Here is a 26,140-nt window from a genome sequence, read left to right as displayed (position 1 = left end):
ATCATATTATCCCAAATTTTTTGTTTGTTTATTTATTATTTTTATTTTTAAATTGAAGAATTGTGTTTTTCTAGAACCATAACCAAAAAACATTTCTTTCTCTGCTTATTTCTTTTTCAAAGAAAACGAAAACGTTCTTCTTCTTTTGAAACAAAGAAAAAAGAGGCTAGAAAACAACCTAATAGGGCTTTGATACCAATGATGAATAATAAGATTTTCGATTACCTTCTGAAATGCCAAAAATCTAGATTGGTTGTTTCACTAGCCAAATTTCTCGTCTCAAGTCATGAATGAAACTATGAATACGAGAATCATTCGTTTCTCACAGCATAAGAGCCTTAATCTTTGTTTCACGGTGAAAATTAGGAATAACTTCAAGAAAAGACATTTTTATTTCTTTAGAAGAATTATATTCTTACTTTTTTTGTTTCTTGGAGAGAGAAGAAAACATATTTCTTCTTTTTGTGGTTTTCAGGGAGAGAGGAACTAAAATATCTCTATCTGGTTTTTTAGGAAAGAATTCTCAACGAGATTTTTTCACTTAGAGAGAGAAAAAAAAAAGATAATTAAAAAAATTATTTATTTTTAATAGTGACAATTTTTGGGTAGTTATAAAACTCCGAGAAACTGCTCCCCCATTTTCTCATTTATTTGGGTCGGGTCAAGTCAACTCACTTGGGCACCCAAACCCAACTCCAACAATTAGTATGCTTAAATTACTTTACAACCCTTTTGTTTTTTTAGTTAAGTTTTATTTTTAAATATAAAAATAAATTTTTTAACTTTTATCTAAAAGTAATGATACAAAAAGTCAAAAATGGGTATATTAAGTGGGATAATGACATGAAATAAAAATAAGAGTTAATTTTACATCATTGACTTAATACAGTTCATCCTTGATAAACATCATTACCCGCTCAATCATATAGTAGAAAATTGCCAATGCATTCCAAATGTGAAATGCCTTAGAATAAAAAACAAATAAAAGTCAAAATGACAAAAAAAATGTAGGAATTTGAGTTGCACTAAGAATTATTATTTATTTAGGTTTCTTATAATATTTAAAAGTGTAAGTTTAATTATGAATTAGAATTTTAATCCAAGTATGTTACTTTATTATAAACGTGGGTTCGTTATTATGTTAATTAATGAATGAAATTAAATTAAATATCTAATAGATAAAATGTGTGACACTATTAGAGTGATTAGGTGTTTAATAAAATTTAATACTTATTACTTAATAACTTAACTTTAATTTAAATTATTTTTTAGTTATTAATTTAAAACTTATTATTTATTTTTATATTTTTAAGTTGTTATTTGGTAAAATTAACTTGAAATTTAATCTAAATTATTAAATTCACATATTTATTCCATTTGTTGTAATTAATGCTTATTATTAAAAAATTAACTTATATTATTAATCTTAATCAATAAATTTATTTATTAAACATTCATACTTAAAGTATTATAAGTTTACAAGGTAACATTAAAATATCTATAGTAAAAAATGAGTAATGGATTACAATACATAATTGTTAAATATATTTTTATTATATAGGGGTAAATAAAACAAAAAAAAAATTGAGATTAAGAACAAATTAACTATTTTGATTTAATACAATTATTTTTAACTAAGTTATAATATTAAATTTTTTTATCAAATGTATTTAATTTATTTAATAAGTTAACTTAAGTTATTAAGTCACAGTTGATTTACAAAGTATTAATGAAATTGATGATAATAAACAGTAGTTAAATTTATAGGTAAGAATTTCACAATAGTTATATAACTTGTATTTAATTGTAGCCAATGTGTGGTGAGGAGATGGTGGGAAAAAAATTAGGGCAATGATTGAGTTTTGAAGGGTCTTAGACTTTTATGACAAAGACATGAAAACAAATTTTGTTGGAGGCAGTGATTGCCTTGAAATGTACAATGGGCCGCCTCCAGTGTTCAAGATTATTGGTTGATGCGAGGAAAAAGGCTTCCTAAATTCTTATTCCCTTTTATTTTGTCAAGTATATAAATAAATTAGACAAGCTGAATTTCAAAATTAAGTGACTTGTTATTAGGTATTATGAAAAAAGACTTATCACTTTTTAATTTTTAATTTTTTTTTTTTTGGGTTTCTCAAATTTTAAAAATATTTTTTATTTTTAATTTATGGGACAAGTGGGATGAGGAATGTAATGGTTGGTCAGATGAAACAAACGCGTGATCAAATTATTTGACCATTAAACATGGAATAATCAACAGCATGACATGAAGAATTTATATAAAATCAATATTATTTTTTTAATAATAATATGAATAAATATTTTTTTATATGTCACATAAATATTTTTTTGGGGTAAATATGAGAGGTTCCTGCCGAGTGCCGAGTGCCGAGGAAGTTTGATTATTGACTAGTTGTACCTTTTCGCACACGCGTCTCTCTCTCTCTCTCTCTCTCTCTCTCTCTCTCTCTGTGGCTTAGTCAAAAGTCTGCTGCACAATCCCCACCTCTTCAAAACCCCTCTCTCTCCCCACCAAATTCACAGATGCTTGGACGGTCTACCAGATGGATCTTCCATGTCTAGTTCTACCCCTCTCCATCCTCCTCCTCTTCTCCTCCGCGGTCTCTTCCGCGGATATCCCCCTCGGTGCCAGCATCACCGCCTCCGACCTCAACCAAACCTGGAACTCCCCCAACTCCACCTTCTCTCTTGGCTTCATCGCCGCCACACCCACCTCCTTCTATGCCGCCATCACCTACGGCGGCGTCCCCATCTGGAGGGCCGGTGGTGCCTACCCTGTCGCCGTTGACTTCGGCGGATCCTTCCGGTTCCTCACTTCCGGTAACCTCCACCTAGTAAGCAGCAACGGCACCGTCCTCTGGGAATCCGGCACCGCTGGCCGCGGCGTCTCCTCCGCCACCCTCTCTGACTCAGGTAACCTTGTTCTTACAAACGGCACCGTTTCTGTCTGGTCCACTTTCGAAAACCCAACAGATACGATTGTTCCCACGCAAAATTTCACGACTTCCAACTCTTTGCGATCTGGGTTATACTCATTTAGTTTAACTAAGTCTGGAAATCTCACTCTTACCTGGAATAGCAGCATATTGTATTGGAGTAAGGGCTTGAACTCTACAGTTGATAAAAACTTGACTTCACCCAGTTTAGGCCTTCAATCAATTGGGATTTTATCACTTTCTGATCTCACATTATCCACTTCTGTAGTTTTGGCTTACAGCAGTGATTATGCTGAAGGCAGTGATCTACTCAGGTTTGTGAGGTTAGATAGTGATGGGAATTTGAGAATTTATAGCTCCGATAGTGGTAGTGGAATCTCGAATGTGAGATGGGCTGCTGTTGAGGACCAATGTGAGGTTTTCGGATATTGCGGAAACCTAGGTATTTGTAGTTATAATGATTCCACTCCGGTTTGCGGGTGCCCATCTGAGAATTTTGAGCTTGTTGATCCCAAGGATAGTACTAAGGGGTGTAAGAGGAAGGAGGAGATTGAGAATTGTCCTGGGGATTTGACCATGTTGGAGTTGCAGCATGCCAAGTTCTTGACCTACTCTTCTGAGCTCTCCTCACAGGTTTTCTTCGTTGGGATATCGGCCTGTAGGTTGAATTGTCTTGTGGGTGGGTCTTGTATTGCTTCAACTTCACTGTCAGATGGCACAGGGTTGTGTTACTTGAAAGTGCCTGGTTTTGTTAGCGGGTACCAGTCGCCTGCACTGCCTAGTACTTCTTATGTTAAGGTTTGTGGGCCTGTGGTGCCGAACCCCTCTGCTTTTTCCCATGGAGATGATGGGGCGTGGAAGTTGCATGCGTGGATAGTTGCTGTTGTGGTTTTGGGTACTCTTGCTGCTTTGGTTTTGTTGGAGGGTGGTTTGTGGTGGTGGTGCTGTAAAAACAGCCCCAAATTTGGGGGATTATCAGCTCAATATGCACTTCTTGAGTATGCATCTGGTGCCCCTGTGCAGTTCTCATACAAGGAACTCCAGCGCTCAACAAAGGGGTTCAAGGAGAAGCTTGGAGCAGGAGGATTTGGGGCTGTCTACAGAGGGATTCTTGCTAACAGAACCATTGTTGCAGTGAAACAACTTGAGGGCATTGAACAGGGGGAGAAACAGTTCAGGATGGAGGTTGCAACCATAAGTAGCACCCACCATTTGAATTTGGTGAGGTTGATTGGTTTCTGCTCTGAGGGACGTCACAGGCTTCTGGTGTACGAGTTCATGAAAAATGGGTCTCTCGATACCTGCCTCTTTCCCACAGAAGGACATTCAGGGAGATTGTTAAACTGGGAAAACCGATTTAGCATAGCCCTAGGAACTGCAAGGGGTATCACATACCTTCATGAGGAGTGTCGAGACTGTATTGTCCACTGTGATATAAAGCCTGAAAACATTCTGTTGGATGAGAATTATAATGCCAAAGTGTCAGATTTTGGCCTTGCAAAGCTCATAAATCCTAAGGACCATAGGTACCGAACCTTGACAAGTGTTAGAGGAACTAGAGGATATTTGGCACCAGAATGGCTTGCAAATCTTCCAATCACTTCAAAATCTGATGTTTACAGCTATGGTATGGTTCTATTGGAGATAGTGAGCGGGAAAAGGAATTTTGAAGTCTCAGCGGAAACTAACAGGAAAAAGTTTTCATTGTGGGCTTATGAAGAGTTTGAGAAGGGAAACATGGAGGGAATAGTGGACAAGAGGCTCGGTGACCAGGGGGTGGACATGGAGCAAGCGAAGAGAGCAATCCAGGTGAGCTTTTGGTGCATCCAGGAGCAGCCATCTCAGAGGCCAATGATGGGGAAAGTAGTCCAAATGCTGGAAGGAGTCACAGAGATTGAGAGGCCACCAGCCCCAAAGGCTGCTATGGAAGTATCTGCTGGTGGGACTAGCATAAACGTGAGCAGTAATGTAAGCGCACTATCCACCTTTGCAGCTTCAGCCCCAGCTCCCTCATCATCATCATCAATGCAAAACGCAGGATTTTCATCAATTGTTTTAGGGAGGAATGTGGAGAAATCATCCTCATCTGTTACAGGGAGGAACGTGGAGAGAGCCTCTTCATCCCTCTTACACTCAGAGGTTGCTCCAGGCTTGTAACTCGTCTACAAATACCGGTTCTGAAGCATGCTCTGGGAAGCCGGAAGAGAAACTGGTAGCGCAATTGTGGCCCAAGTCTCCTATATATACACTCTTGTATACTTTTGTTGTCTTGTATTTTGTAATTCGTTGTTGGAAACTATAATCAATTTGTGTTGTGAAGATGGGCAAATTTCAGTCTTAGTTCACAGAATTGAATAACCTCATACAATAAAGTTACCACCTTCAACAAAAGCAACACACCATAGGTTTTTTATTTGGGTCAAGAGGGAAACTCTCAATCAATGAGAAGCCATTTTACTTTATCACAAGTCTGAATTTGCATAAATTACTGGTGCCAGGGTAATTGAATAGTCTGTATAAATATTTTTAATTTTATGCTTATAAAAAATGGAAAAAAAAAAAAGAATCCCCTCTTGGAATGAATGATTTTCTGACAAAGAAGTACGATCAATGGTTAAAGAGTGATGGCATCTTAAATCTAAAAAATGCAGTGTTGGTAAATTCCACGTGCTTATATAAATAAAAAATGAAGCCGGCTCCTTTTGGGCACACCTGTCACCTCTGCAGCCCTCTCTCTGTGTTTTGTATTTTGACATGGTCAAGTTGTTCGGTTTGGACAAAAAATAGGACATTAAAAAGAAAAATCCATTCCCGTATTTGTTTTTTTACTTAATAGTAAAATATTTGACTTTTTTTATTGAGTTAAAAGTAGATTGTCTAACATAATTAAAATAAACTTGTTATTAATAAATTTACTTTAATTATATTGGATAATGTCAATAAGTTAATTTTAATTGAATAAAAAAAATCAAATATTTTGATTTTTTCTATCCAGTCAAAAAACAAACATACCTAAAGTTGTTTCCAAAATATTATCCAATCTTGCGTTTTGATGACTACAATTTTATTTATAAAAAAAATTTAAAATCGTAATCACTAATCATGATTTTAAGTTAAAAACCTTAATCAGTGATTATAACTTTTCCCATATTTGAAATAATTCAAAATCTTAGTTATCAACTATAATTTTAAGTTTAATTGATAACTATGGTTTTGAATTCTTTTAAAAATAGTCAAAGTCGTAATTATCAATTACAATTTTAATATTTTAATTTCAATTATATATATATATATAAAATCATATTGTTTCATTTGAAATATTTAACCTTAATTTTTTTTTAAATAAAAATGTTATATTATTTTGATTTTATATATTATAAATGTGTGAGTGATTAATAAACTTTTCTTATTATTTAAAAAATAATAATATATGAAATTAAATCAATGATATTTTTAATTTGATATAAAAATATTTTGTTTAATTTTATTAAAACAATTGGCACTATATTTAAATATAAATAAAATATAATAAATTATATTTATTTAAAACAAATAAATTATGAAAGCCTATTTAGAAAGAAAAAAAAAACAAATAACATAAATTATTATATTAATTAATTATTTTATATATACTAAAATGTAAGTGGTATATAATATCATATGTATATAAATTCAATTTAAGTTTAAAATTTATCATATTTTCATTTATATATACACTAATCAGTTCATAATAAAAAAGTAAACAATATAATACAAATAAAAATAAACACAAAAATTAAAAAAAGTTCTCAATGAGTGTCACATGATGAGACCTTCCTTTTTTTGTAGACGATTACGATACAAAGACATATTTGTGGAATCTATTTGTGTAATATGTCATGTCTTCGTATGTGTAGGTTGAGATGGAGCTTATAGAGGTAAGACTCAATGTCCACGTGGACCACGACTTCGCTTAGGTGGGCATACATTTAGCTATGTAATATGTATAAGGGTATAATGAATGATGGTCTCCATGAGAAGAGTTGTAGGTGATGGTAAGGTGGTAGATGGCCGACGATATTTAAGTATAGTAATATCTAATATGGTAGCATTTAGGAGAGAGGTGATATAGGAGATGAAAAAAATGAAATCTGGTTGATTGGTATTTAGTGCAATAACATCTAATGAAGTAAAAAACAACTATCATTCCCACAAAGATTATAGAGATGGGTCATCTAGTAACCTCAATCAGCAAAAAAACAAGGAACCCTTCTGACACAAAGGTGTCATGAGAGATGATGAATATTCTAAGTGCAATGTGGATTTTTAAAAACTAAATCCAACAACTACGTGGATTTTCGAAAACTAAAAATCCAGTCACAGATTTTGGACCCCATTTATCCACGAAGAAAAACAAAAAGGGGGAAAAAGTGGTTGTTGGATATTTTTTTAAGATAAATTTTAGATATTTTTAATTGGTTATTTGTATGATGTTTTAAAAAGCAATGAAAACTCATTATCACCTTTAAATTCCCCATATTGTTGGAAGATTATTCGATGATTTTTCCTTCTTTTTCTAAAAAACTTTGGTTAGAAGATTGGAACCCTTTTTTTTCTGGTTCCTATAACAAAAATCTACTATGGTTTCAGGTTCTTAACGCCAACCGGTGTGGTCCCTCCGTTTTTGGGATCTTTAACAAAAAAATTCATGGTAGCCCCCTCCTTAACTAAAATACACTTAAAGCCAAACATATTTACAAGAAAAATAAAAAAAAAACTCATAAATCTTATGACATAAGAAATAAGATGAAAATTTGGATAAATAGAATTTGAGCCAAGGATGAACCAGAGAAAACGAGAAACGATAAGAAACCAAATAAAACGAGAAGGATGAATGAAGCAAAAACCTTAAAAGGTAAGAAATTTAATTGATTTAACTGAAAAGGTAAAGTAAGTTCAAATTTGAATTTGTAGTTGATACATATAGTTTTGATTTATTAAAAATAAAAATAAAAAGTTTAGTTGGTGTTTGTTTTTTTACTTAATTCTAAATAGAACCTTAATATTTAATAATATTAAATATTAAATTGTTTGTTTTTGTAGTATTTTATTTCTATTAAGTATTAAAAAGTAAAAAAAAAAACCAATATATTATTTTTTCTATTTAAAAAAAACTACATATTTTGATTTTTTCTATTTAATAAAAAGTTTATAATAAGTCATGAAAAAGTAGAAAAACAAACCACCTAAATTATGAAAACAAATTACTTTTAATAAAAAACCAAAAAAATAAACACCAGTCACCGATTTCAAATTTATGAAGTGTTTAATGCCCTAGATTGAACATTACTTTGAATTCTGGTTTTCTCTACGGATTTTTTTTCAAAGTATGAATTCTGGTTTGCTCTATGGATTTGTTTTCAAAGTCTTGATTTGGTTCAAAGCTCCGAGTTTTTCTTCAAAAAATCCCTCTCGGAGCCCCCAGTTCCACACCAGAACTCCTTGGAGGGAAGCAAATGAATCTTCCATTTCTACCCCTTTGTGCCCTCCTCCTCCTCCTCTCCGCCTTCTCCTCTGCCGACATTCGCCTCGGCGCCACCCTCCACGCTTCCCACCTCAACGACACCTGGACCTCCCCCAACTCCACCTTCTCTCTACGCTTCATCCCCGCCAACCCCACCTCCTTCTCCGCCGCCATCACCTGTGCCCACATTCCCATTTGGAGGGCCGGCGGCGCCTCACCCACCGTCATCGACTCCGGAGGCTCCCTTCAGTTCCTTACTTCTGGCAACCTCCGCCTCGTCAACGGTTCGGGAACCATCCTCTAGGAGTCCGGCACCGCCGGGCACGGCGTCTCCCATGCAGTCCTCGACGACTCAGGTAACCTCGTCCTTCAAAACTGCCCCATTTCAGTGTGGTCCACCTTTGAAAACCCAACAGATACTATTGTTTCCTCTCAAATTTTCACAAGCTCCAACACGTTGCGAGCTGGGTCATTCTCATTTAGCCTAACTAAATATGGGAATCTCACTCTTAGATGGAATAATAGTATAGTGTATTAGAACCAAGGCTTGAACTCTTCAATCAGTAGCAATTTGACTTCACCCAGTTTTGGAATTCAATTACTTGGGATTTTAACACTTTCTGATCCCACATTATCCGCCTCTATAGTTATTGTAGGGACCCCTCTTCCTGATAACACGTGCCACACACCTCATGGTGACACGTGGCACGCATTATCATCCAGATCACTCTCATCCGGATTTCCCTAAGAATGCACGTGACGCGCTTCTCCTATCCGGACTACCTCAAGAAGAGGCACACGACACTCATAAGCATAACATCCGGACGACTTCCACAAATGCATCCGGACGACTAACATAGGCCATCCGGATACGTTTGCCCAGATCATTGATTGAAGTAAGCAAGTCTTGCACGTTATCACAACAGCCTGCCATGGCCCACGTTCCGCCACCTGCAGAGTGAAAGGACAAGATGAAGTGACAACAAGTCACTTCCCACGATCACTTCACACGATCACCTACCACGATCTCTGTCAGCCGCCCGTAGGGTGATGATGGCCCTGCCACCACCTAGTGTCATCATGACAACACAAAATATCTCCCCACCATTAAAGAAGGGAACAAAGCTTCTGATACTATATATACAAACCTTCACACAAAGGGGAAGGTAAGTTTGCTATACCTAGTAAAAGACCAACTGATTTATCTCTCTCTAAACCATGGCTGACAAAACCATCGGAGGGTGCGTTCGGACACCCTGTCCGGATGCCTTTTGCACGTATTACGATTGAATCAAGAATCTATATTGGTTGAGATCGTGCGTCCATCCATTTGACAACTACGTGGATTACCAGGGACGCGAGGCCTCAACATTAGCGCCGTCTGTGGGAACATATCACTGATTCAGTCACCAGCAAAGATGGCCACACCTTCCCAAAGCCGTTCATCTGGTAAGGAAAAAGAAGATAATTCTGAATGGTGCCAAGTCATCGAAAGAAGACAGTTGGCAAGCGAACGACAGCTGAAAGCTCTCCTCCAGGAGACAGAAAGATTAAGAGAAGAAAACGCGGTACTACGTATCCAGGCTTCAACATCGGGGCCTCCTCGTCGTCAGCATTCGAGAGGCCAGGTAGCAAACTTGAGGCCAGAACCAGAGTCAATGTATCCTGGGACAGCGGGAGCTATCCCAGAAACATACAACGTAAGGCCACATGAGCCACACATGCCCATGCCTCGAGCTCCCCATGAGGAAAGCTCGGACTCCACTCATTTTTCAACAAAAAGACAACGCGATAGAAATCCCAGTTGTCAAATTCAATGCGCGCAAGACTAGGCCTACAAGAGCCTGTGAGACCAAGGCCACCAGCAGCCACAACCTGGGCAGCACGCCCTGACCCTGTGGTCACCCCCATGGTGCAGAACGTGCTCCCGCACCGTGACCCTATGGTCACCCCCATGGTGCGGAACGTTCACTCGCACCTAGCGGTACAACAGGCTAGGAGAAACCTCCCAAACAAGCCACCCATTGGCTCCATCAGCAAAAGGTTGGACGACATGCTCTCCACGCCCTTCTGCTCTCATATCATTCATTACAAGCCCCCAAGGGGATTCCTCGTACCAAAATTTTCCACATACGATGGGTCCAGTGATCCCTTCGATCATATCATGCATTATCGACAGCTCATGACGCTCGATATTGGCAATGATGCGCTGTTGTGCAAAGTATTCCCCGCCAATCTACAAGGGCAGGCCCTTTCATGGTTTCACCGCCTACCTCCCAATTCTGTTGACAATTTCAGGGACCTATCCGAAGCTTTCGTGGGACAATACTTGTGCTCCGCTCGACACAAGCAGAACATCAGCACTCTGCAAAACATAAAAATGCGGGATAACGAATCCTTAAGGGAGTTCGTGAAGCGGTTCGGTCAAGCCGTGCTTCAAGTAGAGGCTTGCAGTATGGATGTTGTCCTACAGATCTTCAAGCGAAGCATCTGTCCAGGCACACCATTTTTCGAATCACTAGCTAAAAAGCCTCCTACAACGATGGACAACTTGTTCAGACGTGCAAACAAATACTCAATGCTCGAAGATGACGTACGGGCAGCAACCCAGCAAGTCTTGGTTGCTGGACAAGCATCTAGAGGTGGCGCGGAAAGAAATGCTAAACTTTCGGACCGACCAAGGCCGTCTGACCGAAGGCAGGAAGGGCCAAGTCGCCCGGAAAGGCCGCCTCTCACCCCTCTTTTCATATCATATGAGAAACTTCTCCCGATGATCCAAGGTTTGTCCGACTTCAAGTGGCCTAGACCTATTGGAACGGACCCATCCACAAGAGATCATAGCAAGAGATGTGCCTTCCACAAAGAACATGGTCACACAACAGAGACATGCAGGTGCCTCCAGTATCTGGTCGAGAGGCTCATCAAAGCAGGACATTTAAAACAGTACCTCCGCTCAGATGCTGAGGGTAGGGGCGTTTCCCAACATCATAACTCTGGAGCCCCCAGGGCCTCAACCGCCCCTAAGACCGTTATAAACTATATTAACGGAGGCCCATCTGACGAGGAGTATGACTCCAGGCGAAAAAGGCAGAAATTGTTGAGAGCCGCATCAATACGCAAACACATCAATTCCATCTGGCCTGGACTAACTGGAGGGGGCCCCTCGCCCCATAGATGGGACAATCATTTTCCCACCAGTAGATCCCACCCGGACACTACAGCCACATCGCGACGCACTCATCCTGTCCCTAGAGATAGGAGACTTCGATGTGAGACGCATCCTAGTTGACCCAAGCAGCTCGACCGATCTTATGCAAGCATCAGTCGTTGGCCGCATGGGACACAGTCTCACAGGCCTCGAAAACCCTGGACGAATCCTGTCCGGATTCAACGGGTCGTCAACTACGTCCTTGGGAGACATTATACTAACGGTCCAAGCTGGCCCAGTCACTCTCAACGTACAATTTTCGGTGGTACAAGATTTGTTGCCCTTCAATGTCATCTTGGGGTGCACATGGCTACACTATATGAAAGCCATCCCTTCCACATATCATCAAATGGTAAGTTTCCTTACCAAGGATGGGCAAGTTAATCTATATGGCAGCTAGTTAGCCGCTCGCCAATGCTACCAGATAACACGAGAAACAGGGACCAGCCAGGAGGATGCATCCCTCCCTGAGTCCAGCAATCCGCATGACCAATAGCAATTATTGGGTCCGGTGGACAAAGATCCCCCGACAGCAGATCCCTTGCAAACAATCCAAATTTCGGAAGAAGGAACTCACCTTACGAATATCAGTTCCCTCCTCGCACCAGAAGAAACCTAGAAAATGCAGAGCGCCCTCAGACAAAACTATGACATCTTCGCATGGACACATTTTGATATGAAGGGAATTGATCCCTCAATTACCTCCCATAAACTTAACGTCTTGCCAACAGCCAGACCCATCCGGCAGAAGGTTAGACGTTTCCACCCGGACAGACAAAAAATCATCCGGATTGAGATTGACAAATTGATAGAAGCCGGATTCATCAGAGAAGTAGATTATCCGGACTGGTTGGCAAACGTAGTGGTGGTACCCAAAAAAGAAGGAAAATGGCGGGTGTGCGTCGATTACACCAATCTTAATAATGCGTGTCTAAAAGACAGTTTCCCTTTGCCACGAATAGATCAAATCGTGGATTCTACTGCTGGGCAAGGGATGCTCTCTTTCTTGGATGCCTTCTCCGGATATCATCAGATCCCCATGTCCCCGACTGACGAGGAAAAAACAGCATTCATAATGCCACACGGCCTTTATTGCTACAGAGTCATGCCATTCGGGCTCAAAAACGCTGGCGCCACTTATCAAAGACTGATGACAAAGATCTTCAAACCTCTAATAGGCCACACGGTAGAGGTATATATTGATGATATCGTGGTTAAAAGCAAAACCCGAGACGAGCATGTTCTTCACTTACAAGAAGTTTTTCACCTCTTGAGGAAATATGGCATGAAGTTGAATCCTTCTAAATGCGCCTTTGGCGTAAGCGCTGGCAGATTCTTGGGGTTTATGGTCAGCCAAAGAGGCATAGAGGTCAGTCCGGATCAAGTCAAGGCAGTCATAGAAACTCCACCACCCAGGAACAAGAAGGAGTTACAACGCCTCACAGGCAAGCTCGTCGCGCTAGGGCGTTTTATAGCCCGCTTCACTAATGAATTGCGACTCTTCTTCTTGGCAATACGAAAAGCTGGAACAAACGGATGGACGGACAACTGTCAAAACGCTTTTGAAAAGATTAAACACTGTCTTATGCAACCGCCCATCCTGAGCAACCCCATCCCAAAAGAAAAATTATACATGTATCTGGCTGTATCGGAGTGGGCAATCAGCGCTGTTCTATTCCGCTGCCCCTCACCTAAGGAGTAGAAACCTATTTACTACATCAGCAGAGCATTGGCGGACGTAGAAACCAGGTATTTAAAAATGGAGCTAACAGCCTTAGCCCTTCGAAGCGCTGCCCAAAAGCTCCACCCCTATTTCCAAGCCCACTTGGTGGTCGTGCTGACCGACCAACCCCTTCGTAACATTCTGCACAAACCAGATTTAACAGGAAGAATGCTTCAATGGGCCATCGAATTGAGCGAGTTTGGAATCGAATTCCAACCCAGATTGTCCATGAAGGGCCAAGTAATGGCTGACTTCGTGCTGGAATATTCCCGAAGGCCTAGCCAACGCCAGGAATCAAGTGAAAAAGAGTGGTGGACTTTGCGAGTTGATGGAGCCTCACGATCATCAGGGTCCGGAGTCGGGCTTCTGTTACAGTCCCCAACAGGGGAACACCTGGAGCAAGCCATCAGGTTGGGGTTCCCTGCCTCCAACAATGAAGCAGAATATGAGGCCATCTTATCCGGATTGGACCTCGCTCTGGCTCTATCCGTCTCCAAGCTTCGGGTCTATAGTGATTCGCAACTCGTAGTAAGACACGTCCAGAAGGAATACGAGGCCAAGGATGCGCGCATGGCGCGATATCTAACTAAAGTAAGGAACACCTTACAACGATTCACAGAATGGACAATTGAAAAAATCAGACGAACTGAAAATGGGCGCGCCGACGCCTTGGCCGGCATAGCTGCCTCCCTCCCTATCAAAGAAGTTATTCTGTTGCCTATACATGTGCAAACCAACCCTTCTGTCGCAGAAACCTCCACTTGCAACACCATTGAGGCAAGCCAAGTAGACGACCAAGAATGGACGAACAACATCAAAGAATACCTCCGGACAGGCACGTTGCCCGAAGATCCCAAGCAAGCACACAAGATACGGGTGCAAGCCGCCCGTTTCACTCTGATTGGGGGGCACTTGTACAAGCGCTCTTTCACAGGTCCCTATCTTCGGTGCCTAAGTCATTCAGAGGCCCTGTATGTGTTAGCTGAAATGCACGAGGGGGTATGTGGCAATCATTCTGGAGGACGGTCTTTAGCGCATAGGGCCCATTCACAAGGATATTATTGGCCCACCATGAAGAAAGATGTCGCAGCCTATGTCAAAAAATGTGATAAATGTCAAAAGCATGCTCCCATTCCACATATGCCGTCAGAGACATTGAAGCCGGTCTCAGGCCCATGGCCCTTCGCACAATGGGGCATGGACATAGTGGGACCCCTCCCAGCCGCACCTGCCTAGAAGAAATTTCTGCTCGTCGCCACGGATTACTTCAGTAAATGGGTGGAAGCTGAAGCATATGCAAGCATCAAAGACAAAGATGTCACCAAATTCGTATGGAAAAACATCATCTGCAGCTTTGGAATCCCTCAAACCATTATAGCCGACAACGATCCACAATTTGATAGCATCGCATTCTGGAATTTCTGTTCGGAACTGAACATCCGGAATTCATACTCCACACCGTGTTATCCTCAAAGTAACGAGCAAGCAGAAGCCACAAACAAAACGCTAATCACTGCCTTAAAGAAAAGGCTCGAGCAAGCCAAAGGAAAATGGGTGGAAGAGTTACCCGGCGTCCTGTGGGCCTATCGAACCACACCCGGGCGGCCAATAGGAAACACTCATTTCGCCCTCGCATACGGTATGGACGCAGTCATTCCTACCGAAATAGGGTTACCTACTATCCGGACTGAGGCAGCAAAGCAAGATGATGCAAACGCAGAGTTAGGAAGAAACTTGGACTGGACAGACGAAGTAAGGGAAAGCGTAGCCATTCGGATGGCAAACTATCAGCAAAAGGCATCCGCTCATTACAATCGCAAAGTAAGGCCCAAAAGCTTCAAAAATGGTACGTTGGTCCTTAGAAAAGTTTTTGAAAATACTATCGAAACGGGAGCAAGGAAATTTCAAGCCAACTGGGAAGGACCCTATATAGTATTTAAGTCAAGTGAAAGTGGAGCTTATCATCTACAAAAGCTAGACGGAACTCCATTACTCAGACTGTGGAATGTGTCCAATTTAAAGCAGTATTATATTATCAATGAAAGAAAGAAGACAAGCACAAATGAAAATAAAGAATGTTTTATTAATATTTGTGAAGGTATATACAAAGAGGTCTCCAGACTACAAAAATACAGAAAGAAGATAACAGCAAAAATTACAAAAAGAAAAGCTATCAGGGAGCAGGCTTGTCAAGCAGCTTCTTCTCTTCACCCGGAGGAATTGAAGGGACATCCCGTTTAATGCCATGTTTCTTCATACAGCAGCGATAGCCGAAGAAGAACATATCATCTACTTGCTTCTGGTAGTCCGCTTCAAGCTTCTCTCTCTCTGCAGCAAACTCACCCTCTAGCTCTTCTTTTTGCGCTGATAAGCACAACTGCAAATCTTCCTTCTGTTTCTTCTCAATGGATACCTCCGTCCGGAGTTGCCTCACCTCCCCCCTCAAGAGAGCCACCTCATCCTCCGCCTCATGCAAGCGGGCATCCATCGACTCCTCTCGGCTCTTTGCCTCAGCTAAATCCGCCCGGAGAGCCTCGTTGTCCCCCCGAGCGGTGGATAAATTGGCTTCGGCTTCCTCCAGTCTCAAGCGCAGCTGATTTTCACTGTTTTTGCGCTGAGAGGCGAAAGCCTTCATGTAATCAGCGGTCCGCAGTAGGTCAGTAAATAGATCGTGTTGTTGGGCCATGCCGCGAAGACCACTCACCAGCTGCAGACAAACACACAAGCAAGAAAAGCGAAATTACAAACCATACCACAAACACATCAGCATGACAAAAAATCAAGAAGTACAAAAATACCGTTTCCACCACTTCAAACATTTTTGCTGAAGGCATGGCAGCAACCGAGCCGGGTGGAATTCGTTTCAGTTTCTCTTCCAACTCTGCATAGCTAAAAGAGCCAGCAGAGATGCAAGCCGCATCATCAACAGGACTCCCCCCTGATGAGGCGTTGGAAGGTGACTCCTCTTCCAGGTCCGGGGCCCCCTCATTTTCAGCCGACTAGGCCTCTCCGGGCGTACCCTCATCCGGGACCACCACCGGGACGGCTGGGGTCTCAGTTGCCATCTCCGTCTCGCTCCCCTCTGGACGATCATCCTGGACGGACGAGCAATTGACTTCGATGGTTTCCTGGAATCGATCTTGAAGCCGCCCGATGAGGCCGGACTTTAAGTTGCGTGCCGAACGCGACCTCCTTGAAGCTGGCCCCTTCGCCGGTACAAGGGTAAGAGGGCTTGGCCCGCAAGAAGGCAGACTCTGGTTTTCTGCCCCCATTTCCTCCATTGGGGTTGCCATAGGAGGTGATACTACCGCGCAAGAAGCCTCCGCTGCGTCCGCATCCGGATGGGGAGAGCTAGGTTGATTTATTGACGTAGCTTCTTCTGCCAAAAGAGCCAAATGGCCAGCCGCCGACACTGAGGGCCTTGAGTGGTTCAGACCCGCAAGATGTCCGGGTCCGCTTGAAATAGAGGGTGGGACGGGATTTTCCGGCTCCTTTATTGTTACCTCCTTCTCATAAATAATAGGAGGGCGTACAAACTCCTTTGGAGGAGTGGGGAGTTTAACTTCTTTCCCCTTATTATGAAGAACCAGCTTCCTCTTTTTTGTTGGAGCTTTACCTGGAAGGGAGGCTGCGCTGCGTTTTTTCCCAGGAGCCTTCCGCAAAGTTCCCTCCGTTTTCCTCCTCTCCCGATCGTCAAGGAGTGCTCGGCGTTTCTCAGCATCGGCCTTTTTCACCTCCTTGTAGAACGGGAGGTCTTTCAAAACGTAGTGCTCCCCAGACACTACCTTATTTGGTAGCTTCCTTGGGAGAATGTTGATAATGTACGCTTGAGACTCCCGGACAACGGCCAGCAGGTTCCGTGCAGTGAGCAGCGTCTCATAATGCCTCTCGGCAGCAGCTATCTCAAACAACTTATTTAGTCGAGCAAACGACGCCTTTTCTACCCACTCGACTATGTGGCCCCTCTTGTCCGAACCTGCATTATCAGCAACCAAAGGTGTTAAGCCATCTAGTAAACACAACAAGAGGAACAACAAGACAAATGCCGGACAGTCCCCGCAAAACTGACTTACCCGGAAGCTCCAACGAATGGTTTGGGGAAAATGGCCTCTCCGGATGCTCCAGAAGACCAGCCCAAGCACCCCGGACCAGCACATGTCCCTTCGCTCCTCCCTTCGTTGAGTCCGACAACTCAGTCACTAATTGAAGGGAAGGCAGGTGGGTAGCCATGCTAAAAATACCGTTTTTTCCCTTCTTAAAGGAGTAGACAAAAAGCACCTCCAACAGCGAGAAGTCCAAGTTAAACAGCATACTTAGAATGCTGCATCCCATCAACACCCGGACAGTATTGGGGTGGACATAGGCTGGTGGGATTTGTGTAAAGTGAAGGAATTCCTTGAATAGTGGCGGGAGAGGGAACCAGAGCCCAGCGTTGAATTGCTCCTTTGCAAAACTGATAGCATTGCCTTCAGCTTTCTCAGTAGACACGGCTTCCCCATCCAAAAATTCCAAGAGCACACCATTTGGAATACAGAAACGTTCACGGAACTCCTTCACACTCAGTTTGTCAATAGATTTCTCAACACGGGCACCTTCGGATGAGCCAGAAGAAGTCGCTTCCTGGGTCGTAGACATTTTTTAGCCTCACGATGAAAAATCTGCATAGAGGAAGTACCAACAGTAAAAAAACATAGCAAATCGGCCCCACAAACCCTAAACGACAGAAACTCTCAGAAAACCTCACACCACCAGTATACCCATTCCAAAATCCTTGACTCTACCCCAAAGAAAAACCACAACCCACATAAAACACAGGGGGGCAACAAAAACCCTCGAAACCACTGACAAAACACCCAGTCGCAAAGACACTCGCCCAAACAAGCCAAAAGCAAACCAACAAAACCAAAGCGCAGCAAGGAAAAGACAAAGGCAAAATATACGTACCAAGTGTAAAATGGAAGAAAAGGGTTGCAAACCGCAAGGCAAACACCGTCAAGACGCAAAAATCACCGTCAGAAAATTCTAGGGCTTCACTCAGAAAACAAAAGAGAACACAAAAAGAAGAAGAAACAGCACTGACAGGAAAAAACGCAGTAGGAAAAGTGCAACAAAAGGCACAGTATGCTATTTATAGGGGGACAGCCCCTCGGTATACCAAACGATCAGCTACGCTATCATTGAAATGACATGCTGCCTGGGAATACCCAGGGTCGGCGGCTCATCATAAATGCTTGTTTGACTCCTCGCCCCCGCTCGCCACGTGGCCCAACCAAGTAAAAAAGTAAACCAATTATTTATTTTTTTAACCCGCCCATTTTTTGCTCAGGCAAAATAGGCAAGTTAAAAAGGGGGGCATTGTAGGGACCCCTCCTCCTGATAACACGTGCCACACACCTCATGGTGACATGTGGCACACATTATTATCCAGATCACCCTCATCCGAATTTCCCTAAGAATGCACGTGGCGCGCTTCTCCTATCCGGACTACCTCAAGGAGAGGCACACGACACTCATAAGCATAACATCCGGACGACTTCCACAAATGCATCCGGACGACTAACATAGGCCATCCGGATACGTTTGCCCAGATTATTGATTGAAGTAAGCAAGTCTTGAACGTTATCACAACAGCCTGCCATGACCCACGTTCCGCCACCTACAGAGTGAAAAGACAAGATGAAGTGACAACAAGTCACTTCCCACGATCACTTCACACGATCACCTACCACGATCTCTGTCAACCGCCCGTAGGGTGATGATGGCCCTGCCACCACCTAGTGTCATCATGATGACAACACAAAATATCTCCCCACCATTAAAGAGGGGAACAAAGCTTCTGATACTATATATACAAACCTTCACACAAAGGGGAAGGTAAGCTTGCTATACCTAGTAAAAGACCAACATATTTATCTCTCTCTAAACCATGGCTGACAAAACCATCGGAGGGTGGTGTCCGGACGCCTTTTGCAGGTATTACGATTGAATCAAGAATCTATATTGGTTGAGATCGTACGTCCATCCATTTGGCAACTACGTGGATTACCAAGGACGCGAGGCCTCAACAGTTATGGCTTACAGTAGTGATTATGCTGAAGGCAGTGATATGCTCAGATTTTCTGACAAAGAAGTACGATCAATGGTTAAAGAGTGATGGTATCTTAAATCTAAAAAATGCAGTGTTGGTAAATTCCACGTGCTTATATAAATAAAAAATGAAGCCGGCTCCTTTTGGGCACACCTGTCACCTCTGCAGCCCTCTATCTCTGTTTTGTATTTTGACATGGTCAAGTTGTTCGGTTTGGACAAAAAATTGGACATTAAAAACAAAAATCCATTCCCGAATAAGAAAAGATAAAATATTTAATTTTTTTTATTTAGTTAAAAGTAGATCGTCCAATATAATTAAAGTAAACTTGTTATGAATAAGTTCATTTTACTTATGTTGGACGATATCAACAAGTTAGTTTTAGTTGAATAAAAAAAGTCAGATATTTTGATTTTTTCTATTCAGTCAAAAAACAAACATCACCTAAAGTTGTTTTTAAAATATTATCCAATCTTGTGTTTTGATGACTACGATTTTATTTTTCAAAAAAAATTAAAATTGTAATCACTAATCATGATTTTAAGTTAAAAACCTTAATCGGTGATTATAACTTTTCCCATATTTGAAATAATTCAAAATCATAGTTATCAACTATAATTTTAAGTTTAATTGATGACTATGGTTTTGAATTATTTTAAAAATAGTCAAAGTCGTAATTATCAATTATAATTTTAATATTTTAATTTTAATTATATATATATATATATATATATATATATATATATATATATATATAAAATCATATTGTTTCATTTGAAATATTTAACCTTAATTTTTTTTTAAATAAAAATGTTATATTATTTTGATTTATAATTTATTAAAAATGTGTGAGTGATTAATAAACTTTTCTTATTATTTAAATAATAATAATATATGAAATTAAATCAATGATATTTTTAATTTGATATAAAAATATTTTGTTTAATTTTATTAAAACAATTGACACTATATTTAATATAAATATAATTAGTTAATTATATTTAAATATAAATAAAATATAATAAATTATGAAAGCCTATTTAGAAAAAAAACAAATAACATAAATTATTATATTAATTAATTATTTTATATATACTAAAATGTAAGTGATATATAATATCACATGTATATAAATTCAATTTAAGTTTAAAATTTATCATATTTTCATTTATATACACTAATTTGTTTATAATAAAAAAGTAAACAATGTAATACAAATAAAAATAAACACAAAAACAAAAAAAACAATTCTCAATGAGTGCCATATGATGAGACCTTCCTTTTTTTTGTTGACGGTTACGATACACATACATATTTATGTGTAGGTTGAGATGGAGCTTATAGAGGTAAGACTCAATGTCCACGTGGACCACGATGTCGCAACGTTCAAAAAATCGGCCGAGTCCAGTACGACTCGGTCGAGTTGTATCTGCCTTGAAGCGGACCACGACGAGTCTGATACCAGATACCTAGACTCAGTCTGAATCGGTTGGACTTGGATAAGTCGACCGATATTCCGAGTTAACTCGGTCAACTCGGGGAAAAAAATTCAACAGATTCTCTACAAAAAGCCCCATCACAACAAGTCTTAATTTTTCAGAGAAATCAGAGATTCCTCTGCAAAAGAAAACCTATGAAACCTATGAAAATTTTAAACAAACCTATGAAGATTTGAAACAAACCCATGACCTTTTCAAAAGCCTTTAAAAAAAGGCTCGGTTGAAGAAATCCACCATTGCCGGAGTCTAGAATCTTCATCTTTGGTGCAGTGCCTGGTGGAAGGTAGCAGATCGTGGTCCAATAGTCTGAGAGCGAGAGGCTGCGTCTTTGTGGTTTGGGGAAGAAGACAGAGGGCTGCATCAGTGCATCTTCGTGGTGTTGCTGTGTTGGGGAAGAAGAAGAAGAGGGCAAAACGTTTTCGTGGTGTTGTTGTTTTGGGGAAGAAGAAGAAGACAGAGGGCAAATTGTGGTGTTGCTGTGTTGGGGAAGAAGAAGAAACAGAGTGCAGGGGTTTTGACCGGCAGGTAATAAATTAATATATGAATTCCTTTTCAAATATTGTTTAATATTGTTGCTATATTGTTGCTATATACAATATGTTATTCCTTTTCAATTTAATATATGTAATCTCTGTATATGGTTGAATATTGTTGCTATATATAATTTGTTATTCCTTTTCAAATATTGTTGCTATATGTCTTATAAACTAAATAAGACATAATTAATAATTTTAAATTATTTCATGAATTTTTTAATTTTTAAAAATAATTTTGAAATTAAAAAACCAATCTAATTAATTACATATAAAATAAATTTTTTTATAATATTATGTTGATAATTCAATTCAAAATGAGTACATGGAATGAAAATTTTGACTCATTTTTAAAAAGTTTAACTTTATTAATTATTCAATTTAAATAAAATATTATGAAAAATTATTACTTTAAATATTTATTATTAATTTTTAACCCAAAAAATGATAAAGATGTTAATATTTTTATGTTTTTAACATATGCTAAAATAGTATTTTTTTTATAAAAATAAAATAAAATTAACCTATGATTTTATTGTAATATCCTTTTCAAATTAATATATATATTCTCTATATATGATTTAATATTGTTGCTATATATAATCTATTATTTCTTTTCAAATATTGTTCCTATATGTCTTATAAACTAAATAAGACATAATTAATAATTTTAAATTATTTCATGAATTTTTTAATTTTTAAAAATAATTTTGAAATTAAAAAACCAATCTAATTAATTACATATAAAATAAATTTTTTTATAATATTATGTTGATAATTCAATTCTAAATGAGTACATGGAGTGAAAATTTTGACTCATTTTTAAAAAGTTTAACTTTATTAATTATTCAATTTAAATAAAATATTATGAAAAATTATTACTTTAAATATTTATTATTAATTTTTAACCCAAAATATGATAAAGATGTTAATATTTTTATGTTTCTAACATATGCTAAAACAGTATTTTTTTTTATAAAAATAAAATAAAATAAACTTATAATTTTATTATAATATCATATATATAATCTGTTATTCCTTTTCAAATTAATATATATACTCTCTATATATGGTTTAACATTGTTGATATATATAATCTATTATTTCTTTTCAAATATTGTTCCTATATGTCTTATAAACTAAATAAGACATAATTAATAATTTTAAATTATTTTATGAATTTTTTAATTTTTAAAAATAATTTTGAAATTAAAAAACCAATCTAATTAATTACATATAAAATAAATTTTTTTTATAATATTATGTTGATAATTCAATTCTAAATGAGTACATGGAATGAAAATTTTGACTCATTTTTAAAAAGTTAATCTTTATTAATTATTCAATTTAAATAAAATATTATGAAAAATTATTACTTTAAATATTTATTATTGATTTTTAACCCAAAAAATGATAAAGATGTTAATATTTTTATGTTTCTAAAATATGCTAAAATAGTATGTTTTTTATAAAAATAAAATAAAATTAACCCATGATTTTATTATAATATCATATATATAATCTGTTATTCATTTTCAAATTAATATATATACTCTCTATATATGGTTTAATATTGTTGCTATATATAATCTATTATTTTTTTTCAAATATTGTTCCTATATGTCTTATAAACTAAATAAGACATAATTAATAATTTTAAATTATTTCATGAATTTTTTAATTTTTAAAAATAATTTTGAAATTAAAAAACCAATCTAATTAATTACATATAAAATAAAAATTTTATAATATTATGTTGATAATTCAATTCTAAATGAGTACATGTAATGAAAATTTTGACTCATTTTTAGAAAGTTTAACTTTATTAATTATTCAATTTAAATAAAATATTATGAAAAATTAATACTTTAAATATTTATTATTATTTTTTAATCCAAAAAATGATAAAGATGTTAATATTTTTATGTTTCTAACATATGCTAAAATAGTATTTTTTTTTTATAAAAATAAAATAAAATTAACCTATGATTTTATTATAATATCATATATATAATTTGTTATTCATTTTCAAATTAATATATATACTCTCTATATATGGTTTAATATTGTTGATATATATAATCTATTATTTCTTTTCAAATATTGTTCTTATATGTCTTATAAACTAAATAAGACATAATTAATAATTTTAAATTATTTCATGAATTTTTTAATTTTTAAAAATATAATGTACAAGAAATTGTCTTGAATACTTTAAAAATATCACTCAATTTTCTATTAGTATAAATAAATTTACATTATATTAGTGACAAAAAATTTCCCTATTACTCAATTACATTAATACTATATTGCAAAATTAAATTACTATACAAAATTAATAATTATTGAAATTTTTTTTCTTCAAATAATCATAAATGATTTAATAATACGGAAGGAAGGGTATGCATTTACATGGTCAATTACATTGATTTTAATTAAAAAAAACACATAAATAAGTGGAAAACAAAAGATGATGAACTTCGGTGAGATTATGTTTATTGTTTTTTTTAGTACAATTTATTTTTATATGGTAACAATATGAAACAAATAAGTGAGTGGAAAATTGAATATTATAATTCTTATATAAATGTGTTTATATATATTCAATTTGAAAAGTAAATTGTTTTCCTTTTATACATGGTTAGGTTAAAATTTCAAAATGGCTTCAAAACATGATATTGGTTGGGAGCATGCATAACCTGTTGGTGGTAGTAGAAGAACCACAAAGTGTAAATATTGTGGGAAAGTTATACATGGCGGTATAACAAGATTAAAGCAACACATCGCACATATATCTGGACAAGTGGAAGGATGTCCACGTGTACCAGTAGAAGTGTCACATAGTGTTAGACAACATATGTCTAATACTTCAAAAGAAAAAGCATAATTAAAGAAAAAAAAAACGACTTTTGAATTCCTTAAATAGAGAAAATTTCTATGAAATTGATGAGGGTGATTCTGATGATGAAAGTGAGGAAGTTGCTATGGCTGATTTTGAAAGAAGACAAATGAAACAAGCAATGAAAGAAAGTCGTCGAATTTTTTAAGAAGGTGGACAAGAGCATCAGAAGGGTGGTAGTTCCTCACAACCTTCTAATGCTAGGATTAAGCGCAGACTGACACGTAGCTTCAATGTAAGAGAAGGAGCTAACATACCTCCAAAAGGAATTGATCCCTACATGTTCCCATCAAAGCAGAAATCAATAAAAAACTTGTTTTCTACTAAAGGCGTGAAGAAAGTGGGTAAAGCTATTTCTAAATTTTTTCTCTTTAATGCAATACCCTTTAATGCAGCTGATAGTGGGCCTTACTATCAATCAATGATTGATACCATAGCAGAAGCAGGTCTAGGCATCAAGGGTCCCACGGGATACCAAATTGGAAATACATATTTGGAAGAGGAGGTGCAAGAGCTTGAGGTATACATAACATTGAAGGCTAAATGACCTATATATGGGTGCACAATCATGTGTGATGGTTGGAGTTCTAGGACTAGAAAGCCTATCATCAATTCCATGATATATTGTGATAGAAGTATGATATACCATTCTTCAGTTGACACTACCAACATACCTAAGACAGCAGACTACATCTTTTCCCTTATGGATAAAGTTGTAGAGGGGGTTGGGGAGGAAAATGTTGTTCAAGTAGTCACTGATAATGAGGCAAGTTTTAAAGCAGTTGGTATGTTGTTGATGGAGAAGCGGAAGCATTTGTTTTGGTCTCCTTGTGCAACCCACTGTATTGATTTAATGCTTGAAGATATTGGAAGCATGAAGCAGATTAATGAGACATTAGATCAAGCTAAGATGATCACATGATTTATTTATAATAGCTTGAAAGTAGTGAATTTGATGAAAGTGTTCACCAAGGATAGAGATCTATTAAGGCCAAGAATAACCCGTTTTGCCACTGAATTCATTTCACTTGAGAGTCTTATACATTATGAGGCTAATTTGAAGAGAATGTGCACAACAAATGAGTGGCGTGAATTCAATAAAGATAGGAGCAGAAAAAGTGTAAGAGATAAGATATCCAACCTTATCTTAACTGATCGATTTTGGAAGAAGGCAGGAGAAGTTCAAACCATCATGGAACCTCTCGTCAAAGTATTGAAATTGGTTGATCAAGATAAAAAGCCCACACTATCAATCATTTATGAAGTAATGGATAGAGCTAAATTGGCTATCAAGGCATCGGTCAAGCAATGGGAAAAGTATTGGGAAGCCATTGATAGAAGGTGGGAAGGTCAATTGCACAGACATTTGCATGCTGCAGGTAATAAAAAAATTCTTTATATATTTTTTATTATTTTTTTCAAGTACAAATTATTATAAACTGATCATTATTTAACTTATGGCAGTATATTTTTTAAATCCAATGTTCCAATATTCAAAGCATTTCTCCAACCATCCTGAAATTAAAGTTGGATTAAAGGAAGTTATCAAGAGATTAGAGCCAGATTTGGATAGACAAGCAAAAGCTATTAACGAGGTATAATAATCGTTTGTGACCTTTATATAATGCATTTTATATATGTAATGTGCATTAACAAAAAAAAAATGTTAATGATGTAGGTGAAATTATTTGTTGATGACCAAGGAGAATTTGGAAGTGCACTCACAAAGA

The 26,140-nt window shown here is 37.7% G+C and overlaps 1 protein-coding gene across 1 annotated transcript; it reads left to right on the top strand.

Moving 5' to 3' along the window:
* Nucleotides 1–2,392: 2,392 nt before the first annotated feature.
* On the top strand, nt 2,393–5,297 carry LOC100252926 (G-type lectin S-receptor-like serine/threonine-protein kinase At1g34300). Its single transcript, XM_002267599.5, has one exon. The coding sequence runs from the start codon at nt 2,565–2,567 to the stop codon at nt 5,112–5,114; it is 2,550 nt and encodes an 849-aa protein (XP_002267635.1). The 5' UTR covers nt 2,393–2,564; the 3' UTR covers nt 5,115–5,297.
* Nucleotides 5,298–26,140: the final 20,843 nt, after the last annotated feature.

Source organism: Vitis vinifera, chromosome 18 (assembly GCF_030704535.1).
Source record: "Vitis vinifera cultivar Pinot Noir 40024 chromosome 18, ASM3070453v1".
In the NCBI taxonomy this organism is placed as follows: Eukaryota; Viridiplantae; Streptophyta; class Magnoliopsida; order Vitales; family Vitaceae; genus Vitis; species Vitis vinifera.
The sequence above is the reverse complement of the archived record's forward strand: the minus strand, read 5'-3'. Positions and strand labels throughout refer to the sequence as shown.